The sequence below is a fragment of the Arvicola amphibius genome, chromosome 5 (assembly GCF_903992535.2).
Source record: "Arvicola amphibius chromosome 5, mArvAmp1.2, whole genome shotgun sequence".
In the NCBI taxonomy this organism is placed as follows: Eukaryota; Metazoa; Chordata; class Mammalia; order Rodentia; family Cricetidae; genus Arvicola; species Arvicola amphibius.
The window spans coordinates 150,319,024-150,332,143 of record NC_052051.1 but is presented as its reverse complement, the minus strand read 5'-3'; the positions used below and the strand labels follow the sequence as shown (position 1 = coordinate 150,332,143).

General features: G+C 44.7%; 1 protein-coding gene across 3 annotated transcripts in view; it reads right to left on the bottom strand.

The window, feature by feature from the left end:
• Loxhd1 (lipoxygenase homology PLAT domains 1) overlaps nt 1-13,120 on the bottom strand; it is a 153,128-nt gene that overhangs the window by 80,466 nt on the left and 59,542 nt on the right. For all 3 annotated transcript variants that reach the window (XM_038331143.1, XM_038331144.1, XM_038331145.1), the window contains exon 13: nt 948-1,102. In XM_038331143.1, coding sequence (XP_038187071.1) covers nt 948-1,102 — 155 coding nt within the window. The remainder of the gene's footprint in view (nt 1-947; nt 1,103-13,120) is intronic.

Sequence of the window (13,120 nt, the reverse complement as noted above, 5' to 3'; positions counted from 1 at the left end):
GCCTCCTGCTCAGAAGGGCTTCACCAACACAACCTTCAAAAGCCCATCCAAGAGTTAGCTCCAAGTCTTCTACTTGAATTCTCTCGCACGCCAAGAAAAGGGTAAATGGAGGAAGGAAGGGCACAGAATCTACAGATTCCTTCCACCTGTTCATCTCCACCAAGCTCACGTCCCTGAAACAATGATTCTTTACTGGGCATTTTCTGTGCCTTGTGAACCACATCTGACCCTACAGTGTATCCGTCCTCCGTAATCTCCACAGCAGCCCGTCACAGGTAGGCATCCTTTCCCTCACTTTAGACACAAAGAAAGTGTGGCACAGGGGCGTGTAGTGAGTGGCCTAAGGTTGACTTTCCCTAGACCTGTTTGGTACTTTGTTCACTGCTTCAGACTCCTTTAGCCCAGATTAAACCCATGTGATGGTTGTTGTAGCCTAGAGGCATACCTAACACATTGTGTTGTGGCTAGCAATAGACTCAGTCCTTTTACACCCATGGACGGAGGGAGGGGGGAGGAACAAGCTGCCCCTAATTGCCACACTTAACAGAGAATGTATTTTATCTTCCATTTTCTTCCAGCCTGAGTCCTCGAGGACACACTTGAGATGCCCAATGTTCTTCCCAACCTGAGGGATGGGTAGGAGACCACGATTTCTCTGGTGGCTCTCCAGCTTCTAGCTGAATAATACTAGGAGCCTTGTAGCTGCCATTGATCTTAGCAAATGATAGCGAGTTAAATTTGCTCAAAGACCCAATCCACCAGGTATTTCTGTGTCCTTCAAGTGGTTCCTACCTGGAGTCCTAGACCCCACTCCCCTCATCCAGACAGATCGTATCCCGTTGCTGAGTCCTGATACTAACCACCAACTCTACCGTGACAGAGCCAGGAAGGCAGGAGGACAAGGCAGGTGTGAACTAGGCGGAGAGCGGCACATCACTGCAACTTACATTGCCTTTCTCAAACAGGTCGGTGTTATTCCTGCAGTTGTAAAGCAGTCGCTCCCCTGTGTCCCCCACATCACCAAAAAGACAGAGGTAGACATTGGCATCCGTTCCTGCACCTTCGAGTTCTCCTGTGCATACAGTCACACGGTAGCGGGCCACTGACAGACAGAAAGGGGGATGTTGTTCGTCGGCTGCCTCTGCTCCCATGATGAAGCCCTACATCCACCTTTCAGCTGCTACCTAGGAGGACTTCGTTCCTTAACTCAGCTTCCCAAACCCCACTGCAGTGAGCCTCTTGGGAGCTGACTCATGCCCAGATTGGTTTAGGCAGACCAGAGGCTCTTCATGCCCGTCAATCATCAGAAACCCACAGGAAATGTTTACAAGAATGCAAATTTCTGAGGCCTACTTCAGACTTCCCAAACCTTAACTTCCGGCTTGGTAAAGCTGAGTTGTTGACGAATCCCTTCTGTGAGCACCTAGAACTGGCTGGTGTTCTGTGGAAATGGAGAGAAGGCAATAGCAGGATGATGTAATTTAGAGGCAGTTCTTGATGATGGACCAGATAGGCAATCAAGAGAAAGAGAGTCCACGTTTCAGGTCAGGCGGTGAGGGGACAGAGTTGTTGATAAGGTAGGAGAGCTTTCTAGGGTAAGTTTGGAATGGAAACCAAGGTTCTGTTCTGGTCACTATACATTTGAGATGCCAGTTCGATATTTACAAAACAGAAGCCAAATTGGCAGTTAAATGTGCCTGGGGGCCGGGTCTGATGAGAAGGCTTTAGTCATCGCAGGTAGATGCGTTCCATCTCAAGCCATGAAATCTGGAGGGTACAATGCTGCAGAAGACGTAGACAGGACTGAAGGAATATTTGAAGACAAAGCAGCCCCAAATTCCCCAAATTTGAGTTTAAAACATTAATCTGTATATTTGATATTTTATATAAGATGAACTCTGAGTGGGAAAGAAAAATCCAAAGAGATTTACTTCTAAACACATCATAATAAAACTTCTAAGAGTCAAAGACAAAGAGGAAATCGTAAAATGGAGCAGCAGGAAATTGAGCACAAGGGATACACAATAAAAATTAGCAGTCAACTTTTCATCCAGAACTATGGAAACCAGAAAGCAGTGGGACGCTTTCAAGAAGTGGAAAGAAAAGGAGCATTATCCAAGGATTCTACGTCCACTAAAGTACCCTTCAGGGATGAAAGATAAGTTAAAGTATCCTGAAACAAACAAACAAACACTCGAAGAATCTTTCATCACAAAAAGCCATCCTCTGTAACAGATATTAACGGGACATCATCCCATTAGACAGCAGAGAGTGGCCTGAACTCACCTGGACTGTTATGAGTCATGAGGAAGGAGTAAGTGATAATGGCAAAGATGCTGCACATGTATTTTTTTCATTTTAACATCTGTCATCTCTCATTTTATATAAAAATACAACAGGAGAGAGCAATAACTATAAAACCGCACTGGTGAGTCTTTCATATGTAAAAATACAAAATTTCAGTATAGGCTATCACACACCCTAGGCAAAGATGCAATCTAAATGACAACAGCGGCATGAAGGAAAGTGAATGGGAGTGAGGTTTCATAAAATACTAAAATGAAGTTGACACACTTTGAACTAGGTTGTTCTGAGTTAAGCTGTGGATTGTAATTTGGGGGAGACTACTTGGAAAGTAACTTAAATAATAGATAGTAAAAGAAGCAACAAAGAAAGAGAGATGGTGTTTATAAAATCCACGTACTGTTAAAGAAGGCAATAATGTAAGAATTGAAGGAACAAAAATACAACACATAGAAAACATGACAGATGTAAATCTTACCATATTGATAATCACATTAAATGTCATATATTACTTGTAAATGGAGTTAATGTTTTGATCAAGAAGAGCCGAGTATGGTGGGCAACCTGCAGGGATGGAGGCCAATGACGTCACACACACAACCAGCCAGTGTAAGATTCGTGGGTGACATAATGAGGGAGTCTAGGGAGAGCTTGACAGGCTTCGAAGAAGGCCCACAAATATCTAGAGCTTGAGAATTTATGGTCGGTAAGGGGAGATTGGAGCAAAAGGATCCTGGAATGGGCCAAGTAGCACGGAATTTCTACCAATGCCGAGGGACAGAGGACCCATGTATTCCCACCAGCATGCCTAGGTATGGGGCAGAAAGGACAAGAGAAATAACAGAGTTGAAAATTGTCATTGGTTGAACATCAACAGGAAATCTGTCATACCGAGACTGTCAAAATAGATATGGATCTAAGTATCTTATCACAAAGAGTTATACTTTTGATCCTGCAACATAAATAGATTGAAAGTAAAGAATGACTACCAAACCTGACTTAAGATGAACAGACTCAAAGAAAGTAAAAAGATTGGATAATTAAAAAGAACTACCCACAAAGAAAAGTCGATGCCCTTACTACATGTCTTACTGCAGAAATCTACTATACATTTAAAGAAAAAAAAAACATTTTTTTCTGAGGATTGCGTAACAAGAGTAGGTATATTAGTTTACTTTTATTCTAGTTGCGACCGAATACCTGCAAGGAGAAGCTTAAGGGATCAGATGTTTACTTTGGTTCTGGGGTTGAAGGGACTCAGGCCATCTTGGCAGGAAGGCGTTTGGAAAATGGCAGGAAAAGGAAGCTGCTTGCTCACGAAAGGATGGGCCAAGGATAAGCCACATGAGTGCGCATGTTCCGTTCACTTCCTCCTTTTCCTCTTTTGCTCCATCCACCCCTCGGCCCGTGTGATGGTTTTGCACCATTCTGTGTGGGGGTCTCTCTCTCTCTCTCTCTCTCTCTCTCTCTCTCTCTCTCTCTCTCTCTCTCTCTCTCTCAATTAATCTCCTCTAAAATACCCCCAGGACACACCCAGAAGTATGTGTTGGTCACCACGGTGATTCTAAACCCAGGCAGATGGACAGTGAAGACTACCCATTACAAATCAACCCTTTGTCAACCTGACATTTAAACACATGTCTGCAATCCATAATGTTTTAACCTTGACCAAAAGGCCTATGCCCATCTCCTAACACCAAATGTATCCACATCTTCCGATTCCCTGAGTGGGATCTTGTGCCTCAGGCACAAAGTTCCTGATTTGCTTTAATGTCACTAATGCCTTTGAACATTTGCGGTCACACCGTGACTTGTAGCCAGGTGCACACTCCTTTGCTTTCCAAATCACGTTTTGGGGTTCTTTGTTTGGTTTTTGTTGTTGTTTTGTTTTTACTTCTTTCTGATCCACTTTTTGCTTAAATTCTCACCCTAGACCTCAGTAACGGCAGTGAGCAGTAAGCCCTGCCAGAGCCTGCATGCTCTGCATCGAGTAAACTACTCCATGGCTTTTCAATGCAGCCCCACTTGAGTTTTCAGAACCTAAGGAGAACGCAGCCAGTTCGTCAGAACATAGCATGCATGACCTCTAGCACCATTCTCGATAGCATCATCGTTCCCTCTGGATTCTCATAAGTAGAACCTTGTCTGCCAACATTTCTAATGGCACTTGGTCTTCCTCTCTCTGGCTGGAACAGCTCGCAGAATTCTGGGGCTTCCCTTGCCTTCATCATCAAACTCATCCATATTCGTTCCCCAAACCAGTCCCAGAGGCTTATGGACCATGCGCCCAGGTTTCCCACTACATCACATGGTGATATTTTGTTTATGGTCTAACAAATAAAGCTTGCCTGAGGGTCAGATTGCAGCACTAGCCTTACCAGCTAAGCTAAGCTTACTAGAGGCCGGACAGTGGTGGCACACCCCATTAATCCCAGGAGACAGAGGCAGCCAGATCTCCGTGAGTTTAAGGACACCCTGGGCTCCATGAAATTGATCCAGTCTAAAAGAGAAACAGAGATCACACAAAGGTGATCCCAGCACTTGGGATGCCACACCTTTAATCCCAGTACTAGGGAGGTGGAGAGAGAAATATAAAGCAGGAGGAAACAGGAGCTCAGTCAGTATGAGGATGCAGTCTGAGGCAGTCAATCTGAGGAGGTAGACTAAGGACAGAATCACCCTTTTGCTCTGAGCATTGGTAGAGGTAAGAACTCTAGTGGTTGGCCGCTCTGCTTCTCTGATCTTTCAGCTTTCACCCCGATAACTGACTCTGAGTTTTTATCATTAATACCAATTAGAATTCGTGCAACAACAACAGAAACACCCTTGTTCCCAGGTGCCAATTTTCTAGAGTGGCTGTTTCTCTCATTGCTGTAGCCAAATACAAAAAAGCAAGTTTGCGAAGAAGAGGTTTGCACTGGCTCACAGTACTAAGAGAATACAGCCCGTCACACAGGGAGGTGATGACAGGCAGTGGCTGTAGGAGTGTGTGGCTCCTTGTTCAGAGGCAGCAACAAGCTAATGTGTAGATGACTTTTTCCTTGTCCTTCTTTGGTTCCGTTTAAGCTCCAAGCCCACAGGATGCCATCTCTTCAGTGAAGGTAGTCCTTGCCTTCTCAGTTCATCCTCTCTGGAATGACCGAAGAGACACACTCAGAGGTGCATCTCATTCTCCTGGGCGACCCATTCCAGCCAAGTTTGTAACAAAGATTGTGATCATCTTAGGGAGCTCATTTTATGACACCCACACGTTCTTGGTACCAAATCTGGCAATGGCATCATAAGAAAATAAATCTACAGACCGATATCTTTAATGAATATAAATGCAAAATTCTCAACACAATAGCTGTTAATCAAATATTGCAATGCACATAAAGAATTACACACTGTGGAATTCTGCTCAGGTGGGTGCTAGCCACCCATAGGCCAGTCTAGGCCCTCAGAGCCTGGGCTGCTGAGAAGGCACCCCTGGGCCCACCTGCCCAATGATGAACAGATCTGTGGCGGAGAAATGGGAGAAGAGAAGCAGAATGGTCCTCTGTGGAAAGAGGCAGAAAGGAAGGAATGAAGGCGGTGCAGAGTAGGCTGATGTGGGAGGCCTGCTTGTCACCAGGGCCACGGGGACATCTGGGCCTGGGCTGCTGCCACGGACCACGCCTGGGTCTGTGGCCCTACAGCAGCCAGGGTATAAGTCGATGTCTATGGCTTCTGTTGCAACCAAAGGCCATGCGGTTGCCTGGGGTCTGATTAGCCACCTGTGCCCAAGGGCCATGCTGCATCCAGGGTCATACAGACCTGAGTGGCACACACTATCACCCGGTGCCATGGTGGCTTCCTGGCCAGGACTATAGCTGGGAGCATATCTAGGTCTGTGACTCTACTGCAGCCAGGGTCTGGGTTGATGTCTGTGGCTTGTGTCACCTCAGGGGGGAGGGGGGCATAGCAACCATGGTAATGAAATCAGAGGGCCAGGCTGAGCTAGCCCCACCCTCTGCTGGCCCTGCTTCCTGCCAGACACTATAGCGAGAGACCTGTACCTGGTCCTCATGGTAGAACTGGCTACTACCCTCCCGAGAGATGACCTCTCCCCTCACCAGAGGTGAGGGAGAACTGACCCTAATGGCATGGGCATAGGGGAGCTGGCTCCACCCTTTTGTCTGAGGTGGGTGGCCCCAATGGCCCAGACTGACCAGCTCAGCTACCACCCAGGCCCACAGCCGGATCTTGGGTTGAACCCACCCCAACATCTCCCCCATCTAGAATCTGCTGGAGCTCACGAAGGGACAGGTCCTGTGGGATGATACCGGAAGGATCTCTATGACTCCAGATGGCTGAGGAGTTTTGGTGAGGATCCAGTGATGATGGTGGATACACAGAAACCAGAAGCTGAACCAGACCAATGACTCATTACAATGAAATTTGCTAGTAAAGGTCATTGGACAAAAGGGTACACTATGTGACACCCCGTTCCCAATGCCACCAGGCAAATGAAGGGGTGTTGGAGAGGCGGGAAAGATGGAGGAGCAAAGAGGTTTTTGCTTTTAGTCTGATTTTTAAAAATTTTCTTTTGTGGGGGCACTGCAGGGGTGAGCGAGGGATATTGGGGGACTGGGAAGTGAGCAGAATTAGGGTGCATGATGTTAAATTCTGAAAGAATCAATAAATTATGTTAACAAAAAAGGAATTGTATGCTATGAATCAGTGTGATGGTTTCTCAGGAAACTGGAACTAGATCCACCTCCAGTGCCACCTTTGAGCATCTCCCCAAAGACTGTATCCTACTACAGAGACACTTGCTCATCTACGTTCATTGCTGCTCCATTCATAACAGTCAGAAACTGGAAACAACCTGGATGTCCATCAGCTGATGAACGGCTAAAGAAAATGTGGCGCATTACACAATGAAATACTCTTCATCTGTTAAAAAGGAAATCATGAAATTCACAGGTAAATGGATAAAGCTAGGGAAGAAAATCCCTGAGTGAGGTGTCCCAGACCCCAAAAGAAAAATATAGTCTGTATTCTCTTAGGTGTGGATGCCAGCTTTTAAGCCTTTGCTAATCCTGCTACAATCTGTATAATCACATAAATTAGATATAGAACAAAGGACTAGGGGCAGGAAGGATATCCCAAGGGGAAATCAGAAATACAGTTATGGATAGACAGGGGAGAAACAGGGACAGGAGGATTAGTTGGAGAAGAGGAGGGAAGAAGTAGGTAAGGGAGAGACAACTAATACCATTTGAGTGGCCGTATGGAAACCTACTACCTTATGAACTCACAAAGACAGTGGCAGCATACACAGCATGACCTACATAGTTCCAAACCAGATGGGGTCCCAGCTCTGAGAAAATATGAGTTCTCATGCCTGATTAAAAAGCTATCTCCATTTGACAAACACATTCAAAAATCTGTTTTCTCCAATGGAGTCTCACTGGGTATATAAACCACACTCAAGGGCAGGCCTTCTGCCCAGCAATAGATAGCCAACACAAACCAATGATGATTTTGGAGATTTTTTTTTAACCTTACTGGTCCTTTGCTTGTATGGAATGGTTTGCAATTTTATGTTTGTATGGGTTTTAGCTCTCTCTCTCTCTCTCTCTTTCTCTCTCTCTCTCTCTCTCTGTGTGTGTGTGTGTGTGTGTGTGTGTTTCTCGTGCTTTTTCTCTTTTACTCTGGTTTGTTTGTGTATATGCCTGTTTATTTTCTAAAGAGAGAGAGAGAAAAGAGTTGACTGGGTGGTGAGATGGGGAGGATTTGGGAGGAGAAAAGGGAAGGAAAATCGTGATCAGAATATTTTGTATAAAATTATTTTCAGTAAAAATCAAATGTATAACTTAATTAAAAATGTTTGATATAGTGAGAAGCTAAATAAAATGCTTCATTGGAGTTCACACACATAAAGAATCAGACACTATGACAAGATAGAATTTATCCCAGGAATATAATTTGGTTTAACTTCTAAAAGCCAATTAATGTAATATGTCCTACTAATAGAATAAAAACCAAAAATCACATGATCATCTCAATAGACACACAAAAAGAATTTGACATTATCCTTTCATGATTAAAACCCATTTTAAAAAGGGAACAAAAGGGAATTTCAGCTCATAAAGGTCATCTGTGAAACACCTACACTTAAGAGTTCAACGTGACTCTAGAAGTCTTTGAGCAAGGCAACAAGGTGAGCAAAGTTATTCCGGCATCCACACTACATGGGCCGCAGTAAAGCTGTGTCAGTGCGTGGATGACAGGACCCGGTATTTAGGGAACCATAAGGGATCCACTGAAAGAGCTATTTCAGTTAATACGTTCAGCAGTCGTAGACTGTAAAATAAATAACTTGATAATGAAGTCAAGAAGCCGTTTCTGGGCTGAGGCTGTAGTTTGGTTAGAAGAGCGCTTGCCTAAGGTGGAAGCCCCAGTCCTCAGCCCTGCATAGCCTGGGTGTGGGGGCAGCACACGCTTGTAATCATCACACATGGGAAGTGGAGCCCAGCGAATCCGAAAATCAAGGTGGTCATTCCCAGACACATAGTGAATCTGCAGCCAGTGTACACAACACATGAATTCCAATCTCAAAGAAAATATATCAGAAGAGAAGAGGAGATGACGGGAAGGGAGGAGGGAGTGGAGGGGAAGGAAGGGGAGAGGGAGGCGAGGCGAGATTTTCACCCACTACAGCAGAAAGAATGAAACAACGGCTGGAGAAATGGCTCAGCAATGAGGCTAACAGTGCTTTATACTCTCCCAGAAGGTCCAAGTTTTTTTCCTAGCACCCCATCAGGTGACTCACAATTTCCTGTGATGCCTTCTTTTGGCTTCTGCAAGCACTCAGACATATGATGTGCATGTGTGCATATGTGTGCATACACACATAAAAGTAAAAATGGAAATAAGTGTCTTTTTAAAAGAAGAAAATATTTAGGAATTAATTTAACCCAAACAAGTGAAAACCTTGTACTTCAGAAATTATGAAATAGTTTTGGGATTAAAGGTTGATAAACAGACATGGAAACACCCCATGCCCATGGACTGCAACTTAAGTCGCTAATACAACAACAGTCCCTGAACAGAACTACTCTGATGCTATCCCTGTTTGAATCACAGTTGACTTCTTTGTTGAACTTCATCTGATCTTCCTCAAATTCATGTAAAGTGGCAAAATAACCCTCAAGAAGGAAAACAGCAAGCATAGGCAAGATACAGACAAGTAGGGACCTCCCACGATATTGGTGAAAATGCACCCCATTTTTTGAAAAATAGCTCAATAGTTGATTAAAACATTAGGGTCGAGTTACCATCTGACTCAGGTTATACATCCATGGACCTGACGGCACAATTATACAACAACACGTGCATGAATGTCAGAGCAGCGGTGTTCGTGACAACCAAGAAGCAGAAACAACCCAAGCGCTCTACAGCTGAGTGTCTTACCTTCATACAGTGGAATGCCATTCATTAATTAAAAAGAAAACCGTGTACCAGAAAGATGGCTCAGCAGCCCGAGGCCCTTGTACACAGGGATGGTGGTGTGAGTTGGATCCCTGGCTCCTGCACAATGGCAGGATGAAATCAACTCTCAAGAAATATCCTTTAACTGCCAAACAGGAACCACGGCATGCACACACTGCACACACGTACACTAAATAAATAGACATAAATACCAACACATGCTATGATGTGGAGGGACCTTGAGTACATGCTAATGAAAGAAAACATGTATGATTCCACTTGCTAGAAGTCGCAAAGCTACTGAGACCAAAGCCAGGTTAGTGGTTGTCAGAGGAAAGAGTTAGGCTGGGAAAGGAGAGGTTCCTAAGGGGCACAGCATTTCTTTAGGGGTGTGAACATGTTTTGGAATTTGATGGGCCTGATGGATGTACATACAAGCCAAATGTAGATAAGAAGCCATTGGCTTGTGAACTTTTAGCATGTGAAGTGAACGATGCATGAATTTGTCTCAATAAGCTGCTGTTTTTAAAAGGAGGCATTATTCACTGACACTCCAACTAGTATGAAGATGAAAAATACCAGAAATGAGACAGTCACTGGGAAGGTTAGTTCATAAAATTAATTTTAATAATGCGCTCATTTCCATATAGAGACATCTGAAAAATCAATCTGACTATGAATCCTGTGGGTACATGATCTGTGCCGAAGCGTTTGTTTTAAGGCAAAGAAACATTGTGCATGGAGGCCTGCCTTGAGTAAAACAGATGCAGGCAGACACTTAACACATGGGTTGAAGTTCAGGAAAACCCCTTCTTGCCCCGCAACATTGCCTCCCAACAGCATCACCTTTCTCAGAATTAAACCATCCCCGGCTCCCTCAGGAAACTTTCAAAATTCAAGTGTTACGTTTCTTTGTATAAGCATCGTTGTGCTTGCTATGTGAGGGTCTGGATCTTATGTGCCCCACCCTCAAAATCTCATGTGTTGAAAGATTGGTTCTCAGTGCTATTTCAGAGGTAGGACTCTGGCCTCATGATTAACCCATTCATGGATTCCTACCTCAGACTGCTAAGGTGGTAGAAAATTTGTGAGGTGAGGCCTACTGGAAGGAGACCTTAGGAGGCAGGCCTTGGAGGCCATATTTTGTACTTTCTCCTTTCTTCTCCATCTCTACCTCTCTGTTACGATGTTTCCTAATTTCTATGCAACTTTGGTTTGCCACATTCTCCCTGCCATGACAGTCTGCTTCCCTACACGCCCAGGAATACCCATGGACTAAACCCTCTGAGAATGATGGCCAAAAGAAATACTTCCTCCTTTAACTTGTTTACCTCAGCTTTTTGGTCACATTGAGGAGAGCAGATGGAACATGACCTCAGTGATATGACGCGATACCAGAGGAATGGACAGAATTGGCTGGTATGTGCCAACACGGAGAGCCAGGATAACAACAAAGCCCCCAACCACAGCCTTGTTCCAGTCTGATTTGCTACTTAGTCTTAATTTCATAGTCATTTTGCTAGAAAATTCCTAAAAGCAAAACAGTAACAAACATAGAAATCCCATTCCTGAGGATCCCCATCCCTGATGTCCCAGAATTTTAAGGTCTGTCCCATTGGAGGTCTGGACAAGCTCTTAGTCTATAAGGATCCCTCTGAGCCCACCAACCACTGAGGTCCCAGACTCTGCCTGTCAAGACATCTGTGGACAATTGAAAATAATTACATTGTTAGTCATCAGCAGTGAGAGACGTTAAACAGATGGGCAAGTACCAGAACTCCTTGGGCTTTAATTTAAAAATTATGGCTCAATCTGATTAACGAGCAGTAATAGCATTCAACACTCAAGTCCAACGGACTCTTGCCCACTCATCAGGAGTGTGTAATCACAGTGGAAAAAGTGCATCTTATTTATTTTGCCATCTCATGTGCCTCCTGAGGGAAAGGCAAGGTGGAAATTACTTGTGAGTTGGCACAGGCTTCGTTCGCATCTCTAACCAGCCCAGCCACACCCCAATGCCCCCAGGCAACTAGATATGGCGTTCATTGATTATTTGGCTGACCATTATTTTGTAAGGGGTAAAGTGGAAACACACAGCTTCAGATTCTAAGGATCAGTTTTAAATTGGTGTTTACTCATTACACGTGACTGCAAGACGCTCTCTGAAAGGCTCTCTGGGAAACGACGCATGCACATGCTATTTGTTCCCTACTAGAGGTCTGGGACACTGCCTTTGCCTCTGGGTAGTGGTACAAGGAACAGTGCAGGCCACGGGTGACCTGAGAGAAGATAGAGGTGTGCTCTAAGCACAAGAGAAAATTTCAGGAGCCAAAAAGAATAAGTGAGTTTAAGGAATTTGAGTTTGCAGAGGTGCTAAAGAACCACCGAAGACTGGCAGAAGGCATCCAACTGCCTTTATAGCCAGGACGTACAGACAGCTGTTCTACCTATATTAACTACTATATTTTTTCTCACTGAAATGGTTCTTTAAGAGTACAACATCAAATTACAGTCAGGAAAATCCTGTATTCCACGCACAGTCTGTATTCTATGCACAGCCTAGATGGAGTCTGGAAACGCTCTCCTCCCATGACCTCTCTTGTCAGAGTCCTTGCCCTGGCTTGGATGGACAACAGCTGCCCAGGTAGGAAGCTCACCATGGCTTGTTTCCATGGCTTTGACACACCACGTCCTGCAGTTCTGCCTTCAAGCGGTTTCTTGAACGTATTGTCTATCTGTGCATTCTCTGCCTGTCTTTAGAGCTTTTCCTCCACACGATGACCACTCATGGGTTTGCTTCTCAGACACCTCCCCTCACACCGACAATGGAACAACCCAGGTACACCAGAAGGAATGGGAGACGAGTTGTCGGAGGTATTCAACAATGGGATGAAGTGAGTCGGGTCCCTAGAAGGCTGGGAAGACAAGGGGTGCCCTTGCTAACGTTCACACTCCCTGTGCCCATTTCTGTTGCTGTGACAAAGACCCTAATAAAATCAGCTTTGGGAAGAAAGGGCTTGTTTGGCTTACAATTCCAGATCACAGTTCACTATTTTAGGGAAGCCAAGGCAGGAACTCAAACAGCTAGACGCACCACCACATCCACAGTCAAGAGCAATGAAAGAATAAACAAGTCCTTGCTGGCTTGCTGCTCATTCTTACAGTAAGACCCAGCCAATGGATGTTCCTAATCAATTAACAATCAAGGCAAATCCCAAAAGACTTGCCCACAGGTCAACCTGATCAAAGTAATGGCTCACTGGGACTCTTTTCTAATTAGCTAGCACAACATGCATAGCCCTGGGACTTCAATCAGCACAGCTGGGTTTGGTCCACAAATCTGCAATTTAATAAAGAC